The sequence below is a fragment of the Achroia grisella genome, unplaced genomic scaffold, assembly GCF_030625045.1.
Source record: "Achroia grisella isolate CSIRO2021 unplaced genomic scaffold, CSIRO_AGI_Agris_v1 utg782, whole genome shotgun sequence".
NCBI lineage: Eukaryota > Metazoa > Arthropoda > Insecta > Lepidoptera > Pyralidae > Achroia > Achroia grisella.
In genome coordinates, this window is record NW_026713022.1 from 5499283 (window position 1) to 5521194 (window position 21912).

General features: G+C 36.4%; 1 protein-coding gene across 1 annotated transcript; it reads left to right on the forward strand.

Annotated features, from left to right (window-relative positions):
* Positions 1-16121: 16121 nt before the first annotated feature.
* LOC131851289 (nucleoporin NUP42-like) lies at positions 16122-20304 on the forward strand. The gene is made up of 3 exons (XM_059201772.1): positions 16122-16353; positions 17450-17673; positions 19151-20304. Exons 1-3 carry the CDS (start codon positions 16260-16262, stop codon positions 19931-19933), a joined length of 1101 nt encoding a protein of 366 aa, XP_059057755.1. The 5' UTR covers positions 16122-16259; the 3' UTR covers positions 19934-20304.
* Positions 20305-21912: the final 1608 nt, after the last annotated feature.

The window sequence follows — 21912 nt, forward strand, 5'->3', positions numbered from 1 at the left end:
TTAAACTTAGTTCAGATTCCAGACTCTCACAAGGAATAGCTTGTAAGATTAAATACATATGTACTTTTGTTACTTTGTCAATATTGTAAGTTTCCTTGTGAGCAGTAAATAAAGATTATTATTATTAATCTACATATTTATAAATAGAAGTGAATTTAGTACTCCAACTGCCCAGTTGAATACAAATAAACCTACCGTGGATTCTACGATTATTATGTTACTAATATTGTTTTTTTTATATACACTAAAGTTTATTTAAATAAGTATTTTTTTTTTTCTATTTATATATGTTGCTGCCACAAATAAAACATATTTATAGAGTTTTATATGCATATTCAGTATGTCCCAGAGTCGGCCACTACTTATTTTTCATACCCCGAAGTGATAAAGGTAGCCACGCCACGCCACGCCACGCCCAACATTATTTTTATTTTGTGTAACTCTCTTGTTTATAATGTGGCATTAACAAATACATACAACCCTAAATTTTCACCCTTCTATCACCAATCCCTATTTTTTAAATAGTTAATAATTAAAAAATTTATATGAGAAAACAACATTTGGAGGTCAGATGTAAAGATACTATGTAAAAATATGTATTCAACGCGAAAGTTTTAATGAGACAGATGTACACACACAGACGATGTTAATCTCAGTTCAAAGTTAAAAATGGTAGTTAAGTTAACGTTTATGGTAACAAAAATCTGTAGATTTTGCCAAGCTGAAGAGGAAAGGCCACTATACATCCTATGTGGTTGTAGCCCACTCATGCACAAACGAAATATCTCTTGGAAAGTATACACTCTATCCTGAGGAGATAAAAACCATCGCTCTTAAGAATATCCTTCAATTCTTGTCCCTGACGGGTCTAGGTAGCGAACTTTGAAAAAGGGCGAGCACAATAGATCTATGCAGGTCGCGGTGCTATAGGTCTTAGCCAAATACTCTTATACATACTGGTGCCCCGCCAGAGTAAACCGTCAGCGCAGGCGGGTGCATCATTCCATTATCATCCACAAAAAAAAAAATACCCCTTATAGAACACAATAGATCTATAGTAGAGAAGGGGATTGTTAGTAATGTGGACTAATGACCATATTGCTAGCAGTGTACTATTTCAGGTTGACCTCCACGCGGTTCTCCCTGGAAACCATCGTGATAAATTCATTTCATTTACCAGAGCTAAGTGACCTGACCACATACTCATCTTAGTGATAAATTCATGGTGAATTTACCACTATGAGCTAACTGACTTGACCTCTTACTGATCTTATCTGTTTTACTGATAGCTTCACGTACCCCTGGGGGTACCACTAATTGGGAAACACCGATATTGATAGAAAACGTAATGGCACTCCCATAAGCTACCGTTTGGGGGGCAGGGGACTGTAAGTAATGTGGACTCATGACTCCATTACTAGCAATGTACCATGTTAGGTTGACCTCCACGCGGTTCCCCTGGAAACCATCGTGATAAATTCCTGGTAAAGTTGTCACGATGGGCTAACCTAACTGACCTGGTCTCATGCTCATCTTATCATCCTCCACTGGTGCACCTGACCTGACCTCATACTTATCATCCTCCAATGGTGCCCCACCAGCATAAACCATTAGTGCAGTCGGGTCCACCAATCTATTATCATCAAAAATATTACTGTTATTTATCGGCCCTTGATAATTGGTTAAAGCCACACCCCATCCGGAATTTAAAAACATATAACTACATATTATTATCTATTTAGGGCAATGGGAGTGGCAAATAAAACGACGGCCCACAGAATTCGAACTGGTAACCGCCTCCTATCGATATGATCAGTATTATTGATAAAAATAATTGTTGAATAATGACCGTGCATGGCAGTAGTTGTTCATGCACCGGATTTTCATTTAATGTTAGACATAGACATCTATATAAGGCAACAATTATACAACTTTTGTATTAATATTACAAAAAAAAACACATATATATTTTTTGTAATATTAATACAAACAAATAAGTGATTTTTTATTTTATTTTGACCCGAGTCTTCGACCGTGTGGAATTTATTCTTTCTTTTATAAAAATTTCTGATCTCTCGATCTGAATTTATAATGTAATATATTCATACATAACCAAACTTGTCTGTTACTTACTTACAACAAATAAGTAGAATACTTAAGAAATTAGCTTCCTTACAACATTAGGTATCTGTGAGTGAAAGTCCCGTCAAAATCGGTCCAGCCATTTCAGAGATCAGCAAGAACAAACAGACACAAAAATTTTGATATAAGTGGTGTATATACTCTCGTATGCATTTAGTGAAAATCTATTAAGATGAGAGTAATCTCATAAACAGACACTTTAATTTTATTTATATAGATCAATGGTTCCCAAATAGTTTTTGCTGCGTACCACTTCAAAAAAAGATCTCAAACCGTGTCTACCTCTTATTGTAGCAATCACACTAATGTTATAAAAGTGAAAGTTTGTGAGTGTGTGTGTATGTTTGTTTTACTGATAGCTGCACGTACCCCTTGACCCAGCTTCACGTACCCCTGGGGGTACGCGTACCACTAATTGGGAAACACCGATATTGATAGAAAACGCCATGGCACTCCCATAAGCTACCGTTTGGGGGGCAGGGGGCTGTAAGTAATGTGGACTCATGACTCCATTACTAGCAATGTACCATGTTAGGTTGACCTCCACGCGGGGCCCCCTGGAAATAATCGTGATAAATTCCTGGTAAATTTGTCACGATGTGCTAACTGACCTGACCTCATGCTCATCTTATCAACCTCCACTGGTGCCCCGCCAGCGTAAACCGTTAGCGCAGGCGGAAGAACCAATCTGATTGATTTATTTTTATTTATTTATTTAACTTCAATGCACAAAAATAAAGTGCATATTGGTATGTTTATATATTTGCATTTTTTCTGTATTTATCTACATTTGTTTTTAGTTATATATTAATTGTTAAATTGCACCGCCTTATTATTACTGATCAATGCGACTGTTGACTGGTAGAGAATGCCATCAGGCATTAAGTCCGACATGTATAATGTTTGGGTGCTAAAGAATAAATAAATAAATAAATAAATAATGTGTACATATGACTGACTAAACACCTTGCTGCGTTATCTACCAGGCAACCATGAGTGGTGCAGAGAAAGATTGTTGGCGGTTAACAAATATAAATAAGTAATAAAAATCTATAAAAAAAAACATATAAATATTATTAACGATCTCGGTGATGGTGATCCAGTGGTTTAACGCACCGCCTTACTTCCGATGGTCGCGGGTTCGATTCCTACGGCACAAACATTTGTATTCATAAGTATGATTGTTTGTATAGGTCTGGGTGTTTTCTATGTATAATATGTATGTATTTACGAAAAATAATATCTATATATTTGTATCAGTTATCTAGTACAAATGACACAAGCTTTAGATAGCTTAAATTGGGTACAGATGGCGCTGTGTGAATTGTCCTGAAATTATTATTATAATTGTTACGAGTATATACGACCTACTTATTAATTTGTGATTTAATATATTACGAGTAATAGTTTAGTTGTCAAATATAGATTGACATTATTGTAAATATATTATAAAAGGAGACAATAGAATTATTCTGCTGCTAACATATATATTATTTATTAGTAAACATATCATCTCAACAAAAAAGAACCCAACCACAACAATAATATTTAAATAAACATTTAATGATCTGATAATCAAATTATAAAATTTCAAGTTCGGTAAAAACGGATAAAATAAGATGGACGAAGCAAACACCGATATCAAAACAAATTAATATCAGAAACGGCCGTAGACTTGCCTTTTTTTGGACTACTCTAATGCTGTTGGCCGCAGCTGGCCTTTACCGCTTCACCAGTTGTCTTACTTGAAACTCGGCTTGACACGCTACCGCGTGTCTAGATATGTATCTCTCAGCATTGTTTTTATTGTGTTGTGATGTGTGATGTAATAAATGTTATTCTATTCTATTCATTACAAACTCATGAATATAAATGTTTGTACCGTGCGAGGAACCGTATCCGTGACCATAAGAATCAATGCTATGCTAATCCGCTACACTACAGAGACCGTCAAAATAGTAAAACACATCGCCAATTCTTCGAACTGGCATAGTGATGAATCATTGTTACAGCTATCGGTAATGCGAAATTCAGAGAATCAATTTAGATAAGTGAATATAATAACGAGCCTGACATCATATAGGTTATCATAGTTAACAAAAGTGTTCACCAGAATTGTATATTATTACTACCGGTGACCCAGCCCGCAAACGTTGTTTATGCTGAAGGGAAATAAATTTTATTTGTCAGAGAAAAGTTTTTTTTTAGGATGATAATAAAATAGTGCACCCTTTTTTCGGACTACTCTAATACTGTTGGCCGCAGCTGGCCTTTACAGCTTCACCGGACGATATAGGCGAGTGCAGATGGCACTCAAAACCCGCTGAAGGACTTAAGACTTAATTTAAGCACTTTTGAATAGTCAACCATTTTTTTTTTAAATCTACCGCTTATTCGGAAAGCTGTCTCATCACAAGAAGAATAAGCAAGAAACTTGTGTGTTACTCTTTTAAACAATCCTTGTAAGTTCACATTTTACAAGTCGAAACGTGTGAATACAAACTACCAACCAGCACTGATTTATTTAGGCTCAAATATAAAAACACAATAAGATTAAATCAGTCGTAGTGATAAGAGCAGACCAGTCCCTACAAGCAGCACTCGTTCATGAGTATGACGGATGAGCCAGCTATGATTGCGCTCTACCATATTTTAGGGAGCCCAATGACCCGGCCAACCACGCCGCCACATGTCTGGACATTTTAGTGAGCATGACTACTCATTCCACTCGACCTCGTCATAGCTACTTAAATTTATTATATGGAGAGGTTGAAGGCCAACTCCTGCCTGATGATACGACTTTAGTCTGAGGCAGAGCCGTAGCTACCGCCATATATGCCGTATCAACTATACGGGGCCCTCAACGTGCGTAATCAAAAATTAACTTCCCAATTTTTTTTATATCACAAATGACAAAAGTAAAAAAAAGTATTTTTTTCGCGCATCAGCTGTAAATGATTTGATACCGAAAAAGGCAAGAAGAGTGTATATTTAATTTGAACTGTTTGTAAAAATTTTGGAAATTTTTTTATTATATTTTTATTTTTATGCATTTTTTTTCTTTTCTAAGAAATAAAGGCCCCTTCGTAAGGGCCTCCAAATATATTTTTATACGCTTCTGGTCTGAGGGCACCGCTAGGGGTTCGAAGCTCGGCTCAGACCGTCGTAATTCCGATTCCCGTTTGAATTTAACAGGGGATCGATGGGAAGCCTGCGCTAACGGTATACGTTGACGGGGCACCAGTGGAGGATGATAGGATGAGCATGAGGTCAGGTCAGTAAACCCATTCGTGACGAATTCTGCAGTAATCATCAACAATAGTTTCCAGGTTCCAGAGATGATCGCGTGGAGGTCAACCTGATATGTTACATTATTAACAATGGTGTTATGATTTCCCCTTTCTTACAAACCCTCACCAGGTTAGAGGAGTTAATTCTTCTTTAGTCTTATTTTCTATCGCCACTTTCTAACAGCTTCAACTTACTTAGTATTTATATTATTTTAAAAAGCAAACAAAATAAAACCTTATTGAATAAAACAAAAGATATGGTATTACTTACCAATAACTATGATGCCCACTAACAGCGCTTGTAACCCATATATGTGCGAGTTATTTATTTTCTGATCGATCATTCTGTAATAAAAGAAAGTTCTATAAATACAATAGAAAGAATAGAATAGCAATTTTTTTATTCAAATAAACTTAAATTTAAAGACTTTCGAATAATTATACTCATTTTTTTAATCTACCGATCATTCGGAAATCATTCATCACAAGAAGAACATACACTTAGACTGTAGAATGAACTTCCTGCCGAGGTTTTCCCATGTGACTACAGCATGGGGTTTTTCAAGAAGGGTATATTACGGTTTCTTAAGGGTCGGCAACGCGCACGTGATACCCCTGATGTTTCAGGCGTTCATAGGCTCCGGTAACCATTTACCATCAGATGGGCCGTATGCTTGATTGCCACCATCGTAGTATAAAAAAAAGAACGAGCAAGAAAATTGCGTGTTGCTCTTTTAAATAATTGTTGTAACTTAACATTTTTAAGTTGTAACATGTGAATAAAATCTACTAACTAGAACTGATTCATTAGATTAAAAAAATTAAGTACACAATCAACTGTTTAAATAACTAAACAAGATTCAATAACGCAGCACTCGTTCACGAGTATGATGTATGAGCCAGTCACCACTGCGCTCGACCATATTTTAGGGAACCCAATGACCTGGCCCACCACGCTTCCACATGTTTGGACATTTTAGTGAGCATGACTACTCAAGACATTCGACCACGTCATATCCACTTAAAATGACGAGACCACGACTCGAGAAGCCTTGCGACTTCTCTACTAGTGATCAAATTCCGACAGTTATTACATCTGCACCCATACGACACTTCGTCTCTGAACGAAGCATCATCAGGCAAAGTTACGAACACTGATATGACTATTTGCTTTTGACAAAATTGTAATAGCATATGCTGGTGGTCACTCTATTCTCCCTAATTGCAGTTACCCTTAAATAAATTCAAAACATCTGTTAAATCATTTTTACTGAGCAAAGCCTATTACTCACTAAACGATTACTTGAATGACGAGCGTGCATGGCAATAGTTGTTCATGTCACACCTATATAAATACTTATACATTGTAAATAAACTGACTTTAAAAAAAAAAGTAATTCAATTGAGTTTCTTGCCAGTTCTTCTCAATTGGATCTTTATCCGACCGAACTGGACGTTAGGGAAAAAAAAATATAATGAAAAAACTTGACATTCATAAGCGGCTAAAATGTCCTACATGAATAAATGATTTTTGAATAATAATTTTGAGTTTAAAAATTAATCTCTATTTTTGTAAACATGTACAAGCAGATTTGAAAAGAACAAGAGCTGAGTTTCTTATCCGTTCTTCTCAGCTCGAAAGCACTCCGAACCGAACGGTAAATTAGACATATCATAAGAGTATGTAAGAGGCCTACATGAATAAAGATATTTTAATATGTACAATATAGTGTTAGAGTTAGAAAGAAAAAAGTTATAGAAGTAACTAGCTGTTGCCCGCGGCTTCGCTCGCGATAATTTACCCCCTTAGGGGTGGAATTTATCAAAATCCTTTCTTAGGGGATGCCTACGACATAGTAGCTTTATGCATGCAAAGTTTTAGCCCGATCGGTTTAAAATTGACAAAGTTTCATACAAACTTTCATCCCCTTGGGGGTAGAATTAATCAAAATCCTTTCTTAGCGGATGCCTACGACATAACATCTAACTGCATGCCAAATTTCAGCCCGATCCGTCCAGTGATTGGGCTGTGCGTTGATAGATCACTATGTCAGTCACCTTTGAGTTATATATATTTAGAAGATACTAGCGTCAACTAGAGCTAACGGGTACAAAGAGAGTCGAATTAAGGCGCGAGAGACAAACTTCTTGGCGTTCCATGGATTCACCGTGCACGTGCCGGGTCCATCGTGTGGCAGAGAGTGAAACTCCGAGCAGTTCCCGGACTTGTGAACCGGGTGTAGGTTTAAGGGGCTCTTTGCCGACGTACTACAACACTCACCTTCACCGCTCGTGTTTCTCTCCCTGCCCAGATAAATCTAGTAGGAGCCTGCTAGTGGAGCTTTAGATACACGTACTAGATGTAGGTTTAAGATTCCCCTTGTCGACGTACGTCACCACTCACCTTCACCGCTCGTGTTTCTCTCCCTGCCCAGATAAATCTAGTAGGAGCCTGCTAGTGCAGCTTTAGATACACGTACTAGATGTAGGTTTAAGATTCCCCTTGTCGACGTACATCAACACTCACCTTCACCGCTCGTGTTTCTCTCCCTGCCCAGATAAATCTAGTAGGAGCCTGCTAGTGCAGCTTTAGATACACGTACTAGATGTAGGTTTAAGATTCCCCTTGTCGACGTACATCAACACTCACCTTCACCGCTCGTGTTTCTCTCCCTGCCCAGATAAATCTAGTAGGAGCCTGCTAGTGCAGCTTTAGATACACGTACTAGATGTAGGTTTAAGATTCCCCTTGTCGACGTACATCAACACTCACCTTCACCGCTCGTGTTTCTCTCCCAGCCCAGATAAATCTAGTAGGAGCCTGCTAGTGGAGCTTTAGATACACGTACTAGATGTAGGTTTAAGATTCCCCTTGTCGACGTACGTCAACACTCACCTTCACCGCTCGTGTTTCTCTCCCAGCCCAGATAAATCTAGTAGGAGCCTGCTAGTGGAGCTTTAGATACACGTACTAGATGTAGGTTTAAGATTCCCCTTGTCGACGTACGTCAACACTCACCTTCACCGCTCGTGTTTCTCTCCCTGCCCAGATAAATCTAGTAGGAGCCTGCTAGTGGAGCTTTAGATACACGTACTAGATGTAGGTTTAAGATTCCCCTTGTCGACGTACGTCAACACTCACCTTCACCGCTCGTGTTTCTCTCCCTGCCCAGATAAATCAGGAGCCTGCTAGTGCAGCTTTAGATACAGGTTCTAATATAGTTACTGCAGTTTTAGACAGGCCAAAATCTTTTAGAAGATTATAGAGATTTCGTTGGTATACCATTCGCTTCTACTTCAATTGCATATAAATTAACCACATAGCCATTTTTAGTTAATTTGTAATATTTATTTATTTTTGTTGTACGATCTTTAGGTATATATGATTCCCATGGTATATTTTTAATTTGTTTGCTACGGATACAGACCCCATATGTCCATATAACTATTGTTAACTATCGTGTGACGCACCATTAATTAAAAATGGTAAAGTCAATAATCATGTAACCTGAAACTGAACGTCAGAGGCCAGAGCCAAAGTAATCTATGTGACATTGACAAGTGGATGACCGATGATTGAACGTAAGCTTTGGAGCTTACGTTTTGGAGTACTTAGGAGATACTTACAGTTTTGGAGCGAAAGTGCGATTATAAAAACAAATAAGAGATAGGTAATTGTGAATATTGTAGACATTGAGGTGTTTCTCTCCCTGACCAACCGGCATTACGCCTAAGTCGTCAGGATACTAGTGATTTTAAAACTATCTACTTGTAGTTACACAATCGGCATGGATACAGCGATTGTTCTTGAAACTATGTCCAATACTTTCCAACAGTTGATGAATCAAATGAGCGGCATCCAAGAAGTACGAGAAAAAAGGAAGGAGGTGAACGGTCACTCTAGATTTAGTCGCGAATTGGTTAATTTAGTTATAAGACGAGTCAATCGCGATTCATAATTGTGATTTAGAATTAAATAACTTTCTTTTGTTTTTAAAAAGCCCATCACCGACCGTCAGAACGTAATTTGCTAGTAAATATTATTATGAATGGTTAGCACAATATGTTTAAGCATTTCAATGGCGGATAACTTTATATACAATGCGGAAAAATATAACATAATCGATATCTACTAATATACTACTATTATTAAGGACGTAACTTTGGATGTTCGAGAAATTTCCCGTACTACTACTGGTCAAAGTTTGGGAAAATATTTCAGTGTATTAAAATATTGCCTATATACCTGTTCAGACCTGTTCAGTGTTAAGACCTGTTCTTAGTATTATTTTAAGAACAAAAAAATCGAACTGATTATTAAAACAATTTGTAACATACTGTAATAAGATTTTGTTTACTAAAATAAGCCACAGCTACAAACTACACTGTGTCTCTCAAACCATGACATTGGCAAAATAACCGATCAAAATTGTTGGCGGCCATTTAAAATAAAGAAGAAGACTCTGTTTTCATTTAAAATTATGATAAAAAATTACTACATTTATTAAAATCCGTTCCTAGGGGATGCCTACGTCATAGTAGCTTTATGCATGCAAAGTTTTAGCCCGATCGGTTTAAAATTGACAAAGTTTCCTACAAACTTTCATCCCCTTGGGGGTAGAATTAATCAAAATCCTTTCTTAGCGGATGCCTACGACATAACATCTAACTGCATGAAATATTTCAGCCCGATCCGTCCAGTGGATTGGGCTGTGCGTTGATAGATCACTACGTCAGTCACCTTTGAGTTATATATATTTAGATACTAGCAATTCTAGAGTCAACGGGTACAAAGTCGCAGGTATAGCTCGTTTGTAAACAATACTGACGAATTAAGGCGCGAGAGATAAACTTCTTGGCGTTCCATGGATTCACCGTGCACGTGCCGGGTCCATCGTGTGGCAGAGAGGGAAACTCCGAGCAGTTCCCGGACTTTTGAACCGGGTGTAGGTTTAAGGGGCTCTACCGACGTACGTCAACACTCAAAGGTTTGAGTGTCGCAACGCGCACGAGACACCCCTCGTGTATCAAGCATCCATAAGCGGAAAAAAAAAAAGCGTAAGCATTTACTATGAATGGGCCATATGCTTGCCAGCACGGCAATATAAAAAGTAATTTTATAAAACATACCTGAAGCTGTATATATCCTTATTAAAAGTTTCAGATCGTATATAATTAAAGTACAGCTGACATTTCTTCCTACAACTGTGTGCTACACCGTTAATACTCCATGATATTTGTTTGCATTCATTGCTGATTTTCACTACAAGTAACGAAAAAAATACATTACATATAACATCAGCGAAAATACAATATTTTTCAAGCGAATAAAAAAAAAATCAAGGCGGAGCTAACGTTTTGTTTATCATTTATTATATTTGCGCCGCCAATCATTCTCCGCATCACTTATGATTGACTGGTAGAAAATGCCGCGTGGTGTTAAGTCCGCCAAATTTACTTTACTATATATTGTATTATGTGTATTGAAGTTAAATAAATAAATAAATAAAATAAAGTTACGCACCGGTCATTAAACTTATAATATTCTGAAGGAATTTATAGTGGAAAGTCGCAATTCGCTCTACGGACAGCATTTCTGAACGATGCCGGCATACGACTGCGCCAGCGATTACTAACATAGACACTGAATCTAATTTTAGAAAATAAAGGATGACGTGTACCTGTCTATGGTATAGCAACGACAATCGATACTTCAATATAATGTAACAGTTGAGTCAAGTCAAACGGGTATGATATTACGACGGCCTGAGCAGAGTTTCGAACCACTATCGGTGCCCTCAGACTAAAGTCGTATCCGTCAGGCGGGAGTTGGCCTTCAGCCGCTCCATATGTCCTCCCGCGGGTTTGGAGTGCCATCTACTCTTGCATCCTATCGTCCGGTGATGCTGTAAAGGCCAGCTGCGGCCAACAGCATTAGAGTAGTCCGAAAAAAGGGTGCACTATTTTATTATTAGGTATGTCAGCTAGCATAGTGCAGTAGGTCCTCATAAGTCTTTATGTATAGACTATGCATATAAAAACTTTTTATTTTAATTTTTGTCTGTCTGTCCGTTCATTCCGGCTAATTTCTGAAATATCTGAACCAATTTTGACAGGACTTTATTGACAGGTAGCTGATGTAATAAGGAGTGACTTAGGCTACTTTTATTTTAGAAAAATAATGTTCAATTCCATGCGGACGAAGTCGCGGGTACAGCTAGTTGTATGGTAACTATATCAACCTCTCTTGATGTTTCAACCATGTTGCACTATATAATTATAATTTATGTCATGTTTAATAATTATCATTTCTATAAATAATATTAATTTTAATGATAAATAATAAATATTGTGTGTCATTTTATGTCTATTCTTGTAGTAAATAGGTATACAGATAACAGAGAATTATATTGATAATCCTGTATGAATGTTTATAGTTTTATGACAATGGAATGGCAATATATAGGCCAATGGCAAGCTGATATAACCCACTGAGAGATGACAACGTCATATTTAACAAGTTAATCACCACGATGATATCAGAAAAATTTTCACATGACCATGGTAACTTAAGTAATCTTTGTATAAAATTCCCGGAAATATATTTTTTTTTATAACACGGGACAAACGGACATGCGGCTCACCTGATGGTAAGTGATTACCGCCGCCCATGAGCACCCGCAACACCAGAGGAATTGCAAGTACGTTGTCGGCCTTTTAAAAAGGAATAAGCTCTTTTCTTGAAGGATTCAATATCGTATCGGTTCAGAAATACCATTGCTGGAAGGTGATTCCACAATGTGATTGTGCATGGTAAAAAGTTTCTAGAAAACCGCAGTATGGAGGACTGTCATTCATACAGATGATGAAACGGTACGGTTGTGAAACTCAGCAGCTGGTATTTTTTTTTTGAGGGTTGATAATGGAAAGGAGTTCCCGCCTGCGCTAACGGTTTACGCTGGCGGGGCACCAGTGGAGGATGATAAGATGAGCATGATGTCAGGTCAGTTAGCCCATCGTGACAAATTCACCAGGAATTTAACACGATGGTTTCCAGGGGTAACCGCGTGGAGGTCGACCTGACAAGGTACATTGCTAGCAATGGGGTTATCAATCCACGTTACTAACAATCCCCTTCCCCCCCTAGCAGCTGGTATTTTTTTTTTGAGGGTTGATAATGGAATGGTGCACCCGCCTGCGCTAACGGTTTACGCTGGCGGGGCACCAGTGGAGGATGATAAGATGAACATGAGGTCAGGTCAGTTAGCCCATCATGCAAATTCACCAGGAATTTAACATGATGGTTTCCAGGGGGAACCGCGTGGAGGTCGACCTGACATGGTACATTGCTAGCAATGGGGTTATCAATCCACATTACTAACAATCCCCTTCCCCCCAGCAGCTGGTATTAATCTGAACAATTTCTCACTCCCCGTGATATATGCGGTAGAAAATGCACAGAGATGCAATATCTCGCCGCAAAGCCAATGGGTCAAGTCTGTCACATAGACGTTGACTACCAATGCTTCTGGCTGCTGGGTTCTGAATGCGGTCAAATGGAAGTAGCTGGTATTGTTGCTGGTACTATTTTTGATGTGACATATATATGACTGACAGGAGGACTTTTGGAGGAGGCCTATGTCTTGGGACAAGCTGATGATTGTCAGCACAGAAGGTATAAATAAAAATAAATAAATAATATGACTGACATGACCAACCAAGTATATTAAAACTTTTTTCTCGACACGCAGTGTCAGTCTTATATGTCTGATGAATCCAAACAAGATACAAGTATGAACCTGTTGTTTTGATCACAGCGCCTTCTACCAAATCGCGTACGTCAGATATATGTCTGACATGGCAAGGTAGAACTTCTTAGCGTCAGACACATTTGACTGACATGGTGATTAATGTATTAACATGTAGATTGCATTGAAACATCTTATTTCTCACATAGATACTGGGCATTATTTTTATTGTTAATTTTTTTTTTGGTAGATAGGTATCTGCAATCTGTACTGGTACTTTAAGCAGGTGAGTTGTTGGTAGTAGGCGTGGGAGGATCTCTATCCTTTGACAAGGTCGCCATGTTTCAGCAAGCTAGAAATCTTTCATCCAGCTCAAGAATATTTGAACTTTTTGATCTTTTTGCTGGGTTGTTAACTAGAAGTTTCTGAGCTAATTCGTTTGGGTCAATAGCAAGGCAGGCCTTATATTTGATACTATATATTGTTAATTATGTGTATTATTTTTTAAATATGTTTTAGTGTACATTAATTTGAGGTAGACATTATTTAACCCCCAGATTTATTTCAATTAAACTGCCCATGGATGACTTCCAAGTCTCAAAATGTAAATTCACATTAGTTGCGAAATGACCTACTGTGGGCATGCAGTTTTTAATGTGTTAAATATTAAAGCTATTACACTAGAGATGCTATGAGAGACAAATTTGTTTGTATTACATCCAGCAAGGTGGACCGACGATCTGGTCAAGATCGCTGGAAGGCATTGGATGCGAGCAGCGCAGGACTGATTGTCGTGGAGATCTTTGGGGGAGGCCTATGTCCAGCAGTGGACGTCTTCCGGGCTGCGATGATGATGATGATGATGACATGGATTAAATATGCAGGTGCCAGGTACAATGTGTGGCTGAGCGAAGAACTACCAGCTGTTCCTGACCAGACTTGTGACCGGGTTATAGGTTTAATGGACCCCTTCACCTTCAATGCTCATGTTTCTCTCCCTACACACCAAAATATGGTAGTAATGTGTTGTGAGGATCTCAGAAAAAGTGCTGAATATTTGGCAACACTAAACACAAACATTTAGTCGGCAACATATAACCTGTTTGAGTAACTCTCTCATTTATTTCTGCCACATATATGCCATCTTTCTTTGTAATATGAATTTTACTAAGATAAGGCAGTGTAATCACAGACAAAGTGATATTGATGTGATGATGCTATTCATTTATTTGCCACTTATGTGGGACAACAGCTTGTTTGAGATTCTATCATTTTCATATATAACAAAAAAAAATATGTAAACTTTATTAGACTAAAAATAATCGTATGTTCCATATTTAAAAGGGAAATAAAAGTAAATTTACCTGGTTAAAGTAAATTTACCTGGTTACTTATATTTTTATGTCTGTTTGGCTGTATGGGCCGAGTCCTTTTGCCTTTCACTGAGATGGGAAAAACCGAACCAAAAAAAAAGTTAGTCTGTCAGAAGACCTTCACAGATTATGTATTTTAAATTACACAAAATATTATATTTAATCAGAATTGAATATAAAAACTTAACTATACGAATAGGTAACGGCTGACCGAAAGTCGGGGAAACTATCACTTAAAGCGAATATTTTGTGCAATATATACTTTATCAAAGTTAGAATATTACAGGCAATCAAGCATTATCATTATCAATACGCCCTGTATTGATATGAATCATGAAAAATGTATATCTTTTTTAATTGCAATAATACTCACGTTTACAATTTCCTTTACTAAATGTATTGTTTTTTATACACTGCCTTAGTAATTGCTTGAATGAAAGAATTTTACGTAACAATTTAAAAAAATTATTTTCATGTTTAAGAACAAAGTAAAAGTTTCAGTTATTTACTGTAACTTATTTTTATTTATTGTTACGACCACAGAGAACGACAAATAGAGCCATAGACTGCTCACCGTTATAGTGTGATAGTCAAGTTTGCCAACCTTAAAAGAAAATAAAGTAATAAAAAGAAATCCTATTAGTAATAATACAGTAAAAGAATTTTTGTCATCTTAATAAAATTTTCTATTCCTATTCAAATTTATGATATTTTAAAAATTGATTTTCTATTGAACTAGCCTTTTGTTTTTTAAACATAAATATAATCTTATAATTAATGTTCTATTACTCAGATTTGACATTATTGTACAAGTGTTCGAAAAATAGAACTTTATAACTACGAAAGAAGTTTTACCGGCGATCGGCTTTTGGTATAAGTATATAGTCAGTGTTCGACTGAACTTTGGAATTCGGTTTCGGTTTCGATTAAATACAGTAGAAATTATGTAGTATTATCTTATCTATGGTAGAAACTATGAACGAAATCGGAACTACAAATAACAACAACATATACTTAAGGAGATTCACTCTGCACTATCTATATAGTGCCAACCTAAACGAAGTTTATGCTTAAGTGTTAAACAACTGATACAGATTATAGTTATAATTAAATTATTATTCCAAAAATTGTTATTATTATTATACTTACGATTCCACATATTGAAGACCTTCAGTATTACACTACTAACAAATTACACATAAATAGCACTTCTAAAAACTACAGATAATCATCTAATTAAATAAAAAATTATAAAATACGAATTGGTAAATGTCACCACGAAAAAAGTATCCAATGGAATAAATATTTTGGAAACTAGTGTAAGTAATAAGTAATATTTAACTACGACGGCGCGGCGGCGTTAATAAAAGAACTGCGCAGTTGAATTTTATACGCATTTGAGTATTTGTGTTACATGGATATTTAAGTGTTTCGGTATTTCCCCTTGAAATGCTATTTTTTGAAGTTCGGAAATGATTTATTTTATCTTGATTGTTAAAGTCATGACACACAATGTCACAGAGTAACCATTTATTTAGAAACTCGAATTTAGTATGCATGTGGTGGCGATATGCATATATACCTATCAAAACAAAATTTTAGTTATATCACTAGAAAATACTGGAGATAAAAATTAATTAATCTTATCAATTCATGCCTGTATTAATTATACTGCCTATTTGACTGACAAAGAAAGAAGAATTATAATGGTTGTGTGTAAATTTTTCCAACAAGGTTATTGCCGTTACGGTCAAAATTGTAGATTTGAACACGTCTACGGATCAAAATATTCGTATCATGGTAAATTTTTTTTTACCCAACTTTAATTAATTTTATATATTTATATATATTATATAAAATTAATTAATTAATTTTATATATATTATATAATTATATTAATTTTATTTAATTAAAATTTAATATCTTTAGAATTTATTTCTTTATTTAAGACAACCCACAAGGTTTTTGCTCATTCTTTTTGTGGTAATCTGCGTTTTGAATTTGTGGTAGAGTAAAAAAAATATAACTATTCAAAAGTCCTCATACTAAGTATTTTTTAGATACATAATCTTATATATAAAATTCTCGTGTCACAGTTTTCGTTCCCATACTCCTCCGAAACGGCTTGACCGATTCTCATGAAATTTGTGAGCGTATTGAGTAGGTCTGAGAATCGGCTAACATCTATTTTTCATCCCCCTAAATGTTAGGGGCAGTCCACCCCTAATTTTTTTTTTTATTTAAAGCAAAACAATGTTTGGTTACTTAACGAACTGCTAATAACTAATGAACTGCTAGACCATAGTGGACATACTTATTAATTCCAGGTCTTAGCCCTGACAAAGAAGACTCAGTAGCACCTGTTGTGTGCAAAAATTCAAAAATAATTTATTCATGTAGGACATTTTATCCGCTTATGAACATCCCATTTTACATTATATTTTTAATTTTTTCCCTACCGTCCAGTTTGGTATATAGATCCAATTAAGAACTAACAAGAAACTCAATTGAATTACTTTTTTTTAAAGCCAGTTTATTTACAATGTATATTTATATAGGTGTCTATGTCTAACATTAAATGAAAATCCAGTGCATGAACAACTATTGCCATGCACACTGTCATTCAAGTTTAGTCTTTTTAGCTCATCATCATTTAGTTCGTAATAGGCTTTGCTCAGTAAATATGATTTAACAGATGTTTTGAATTTATTTAAGGGTAATTCCAACATGTCCTTTGGTAAATTTCTATACCTATTCCCATAAAAGACCTATTAACTTTTTCTAAACAATACTTGGGGCCAGCAAGTTTGTCTTTAAATCTAGTATATACTTATTGTCCTTATCATTATTTTGAGTTTATGCCTTTCACCAAATAACCTTTTGCCATTGCTTTTAGCCAACCCTCCAGCTTCACAAACCAGTAGCGGTATAACTGATGAGCAACTCGTAACTCAAGTACAATCTGACATACAGTCTGCACTGAAGGGTTCTCAGTGGATTCTATCCAGTTATACACCTTTTAAGGACAAACCTATGTTCCCGGGCATAACTGACCTATCACCGGAAGAGGCAAGGCTATTTATTTATGAGGCGAAGGCAAACAACAGCTTAGACTTAGCTGTAAGTATCTTTCACTTTTTTATAATAATAATAATCATAACCCTTCCAGCGATCTGGACTGATCTGAAGATCACTGGAAGGATGCGAGCAGCGCAGGACCAATAGTTGTACAGACCTTTGGGGAGGCCTTAAACAAGCATATGGCTAAAGGATGATGATGATGTATCATAACTCAGGACAATTTACACAGCGCCATCTAGTCCCAAGCTAAATAGAGCTTGTGTTATGAGTACTAGTCAAGTGATCTAACAATAAAATATTTTTTTTGTAAAGGCTTGCATAATATACATAGAAGACAGACCAATAAAAACAGTCATACTTATGAATACGTAAGATTGTACTGTGCACAGATATGAATCTGTGACCATTGGAAAGTACGGCAGTGTGCTAAAGCGCTAGACTACAAGGCTGTCAATTTTATTTATAACTATTAACTGACTACTAACTTCTAGTTAACTTCTACTGATTTTGTGCGATAAAAAACAATCTATGTATATCTTCTGGTGTAATCTTTCTTCACATCAAATTTAATTAAGATCTATTAAGTAATTTATTATTGAAAAGGCAACAAACAGACATACAAGATCAAGTGTATTTTTTTATTCGCATTTGCAGTATAATTATAGCTAGTAAGAATATAATTGGGTTACCAGTTATTCAAATTCAAAATATCTTTGCTCATGTAGGATCATATCATAACACACATCAAATCTACAGTCAAATAGAACTTGATGTTAGAGATGAGAAGAGCTGACAAGTCTTGTATTCTTTTATAACACAAAAATATTTTTTTTGTAAATGCATATTGTCATAATGTTCTAAATGGAATCTTGGAATCTGCAGCCTTAAACATTGATATCTTGTGTCTTTCCTGCTATGATCTATTTGATACGTCTAATATCTATACATCTATACCAAAATAACATTTTTTACCATTTTTGTCTGTCTGTCTGGCTAATCTCTGAAATGGCTGTGCCAATTTTGTCGGACTTTTTTGGCTGGTAGCTGATGTAATAAGGAGTAACTTAGGCCACTTTTATTTTAGAAAAATAAAGTTAATTTCCACGCAGACGAAGTCGTGGGAACAGCTATAATATGCATGCATCAGCAGCGCATGCCTCCTACTTGTTACAGTATATATAAATATATACACTGTAACAAGTAGGAGGCATGCGATAATCACCATAGAAACCGTTATGCACTCATTCGTAGTGCTATCGGATAATATTCGAAGTCGCGAATACAACTAGTAACATATATTTTTCTAATATCTAATTATAATATTTTTGGTTTATTTATTTTTTCTTGTTATGTGGCCCCCCCGGGTAAAAGCCTCTTCCATCTTCTGCCAAACCTTTCTATGACAGTTTGCATCCAGTCTTTTTATTTTTTATATCATCAGCCCATCTTTTTCTGCCTTCCTACTCTTTTGCCTCTATAGTGTACATACCAGTTCTAAAATCTCTTTTTTTTTCAGATTAATTTCATGAACAATCTGTACAAAGAGACACGAAATAAATACGTACAATTACTTTACCCATCACCATCCATTATTGATATATTAAGGAGGATAAACAAAGGTGAAACAGTTAGTTCACCATTCACAGACACAACTTCTGGACCCACTACAAATGCTGCATCTGTGTTCCGTAGCGCTGCACAAAGCACCTCAGTGTTCGGTGCCAACAGTTCTGCTCCTAACACATCAGTTTTCGGTCAACAGCAAACAAGCATTTTCGCTTCCCAAAGCACAGACAACTCCGGTGCAAAGTCAATATTTGCGCAAGCCACTCAAAACGCTTTCGGTTCGAGTCAAACAAATTTTGGTCAAAGTCAAAATACTTTTGGCCAGAGTCAAACGCAAAGTTTTGGTCAAAATCAAAGTAGTAACGTGTTTGGTTCCCCGGTCCAAGATAGCGGTGGTGCAAAATCGATTTTCGCACAAGCCAGTCAAAGTATTTTTGGAGGTAATCAACCCGCACAAACTCCTCAGAATGTTTTTGGGAACGCTTCTCAGTCATTCGGGTCGCAAACGGCGTCTTCCCAAAATCAAAGTGTATTTGCAATACAGAAGAGTGTATTTCCAGTGCAACCAAATGCGATCAATGTATTTGAGCAACCAGCAAACACCAATGAAGCGGGAGTTTATAGTACCATGGATGACATTTCCCAAGAGGATATGGAAGACTTCAAAAGTAATGAGTTTAAGTTAGGGCTTATTCCTGAAGTACCCCCACCGAAAGCACTATGCTTCAGATAGTTTTGTAGGTTAGTTGTAGTAAATTATTAAATACCTTATTCAGTATTAGTAGTAAGTGTATATTTATATAAATAGCGTTTTGTTACACGTTTTTAGTCTTTCAAAGAGTAATTGTATTCTAAACTTATAATAATTAGTGCCATCTAGTCCCAAGTTAAGTTGAGCTTGTGTTATAGGCACTAGACTACTGATGTAAATACATAGATGCTTTTTTTGTAAATAATGTACATACATAGTATACATTGAAACACCGAAACCGATACAAACAATCATACTCATGAATATTAATGTTTGAACCGTGCGAGGAATCGAACCCGCGACCATCGGACGTAAAGCGGTGTGGTAAACCTCTAGACCACCAAGGCCGTCGTAGACGTTGTTTTATATATGTACATAATGTAAATAAAATATAGAATATAGAGCAGTGTTTCTCAATCTTTTGCTTCACCTTAGCCTCTCTAAATTCTTTTGTCCATAATTTATAACATTAAAAAATAATATTGTTCACTTTAACAAACTGTAATAGGTTTTAGGGGGGAAAGAGGATTGTTAGTAACGTGGCTTGATAACCATTGCTAGCAATGTACCTTGTCAGGTCGACCTCCACGCGGTTCCCCCTAGAAACCATCGTGTTAAATTCCTGGTGAATTTGTGACGATGGGCTAACTGACCTGACCTCCTGCTCATCTTATCATCCTGCACTGGTGCCCCGCCAGCGTCGTCCGTTAGCGCAGGCGGGTCCACCATTCCATTATCATCCACAAAATAAAAATTGGTTTTAGGAAGAATTCTCTAATCAATACAAATGTTTGTACCGTGCGAGAATCGAACTGGTGATATCGGAAGCAATGCGGTTAGCGCACCGCCTTACTTCCGATGGTCACCATCACCAAGACCGTCAAAAAGATGATAGAAATAAAATTTTAACAAAACACACCAAAAACTACAATTAACCATTGGTGACATGACTGACAACATACTCATTCAAATAAAAAAAAAGAAAGCTGTATCAATTCGGTTCCTAAACGACGGAGTCATGAAGTAATAAATATTAAAAAAAAATATAAATGCATTCTCTAAACCTACTCCTTTGTTGGAGTCGGATAATGAGGACAAAGACAGGTCGCATCCATTGTGGTCAAATCACCGGGTTTGTGGTTAATCTATATTTTTTTTATAGGGGAAAAGGAGGTAGCCTTTATGGGGAAAATTCTAGCAATGGTGCCATAGATAACTTTATTAACAATTCTTTTCCCAATAAGGGTTCAAGAGTGTAATAAAAAAATGCTTTTTGTAAAAAATACCTTATTTATTTACTTACAATATTATTTTACAATAATGATGGTGATAAAATGACAAAGCATTTATACAGTCTTCTTTTTTTGATCAATAAATGAATCAGTAGAATTGTAAGTGGCGTTTGTAAATTTGTACTAAATTTACTAGTTTTCTTTAATCTATGTGTGTCAACACATAGACTAAAGAAAACTCCGGAAAAAAACCTGATAACATGTTTACTATGGTTTTTTCCCGGACTACTCTAATGCTGTTGCAGCTGGCCTTTACAGCTTCACCGGACGATAGGGGGCGAGTGCAGATGGCACTCCAAACCAAGGAAGGACTTATGGAGCGGCTGAAGGCCAACTCCTGCGTGACGGATACTACTTTAGTCTAAGGGTACCGCTAGGGGTTCGAACCTCGGCTCAGGCCGTCATAATTTCGATCCCCGTGAATTGGACGGGGGATCGATCGGAGGGGCGGTTACTAGGGCTGCCAACCTCTCATAAAAAAACTAGGTCAATTCAGCTAAAAAAAGGACGCAGTAATAGATCTGCAATAGGTAAATGTGTACTGATAATAGGGGAAATGAAATTCATTGACTTAAAATAGTCATATTTTTTAATAAAAGCATTTGTATAAAATAATGTTTTTTATTTTAATTTTAATGTTATAACCGAAGTTCTTGATTTTAAGAAGGT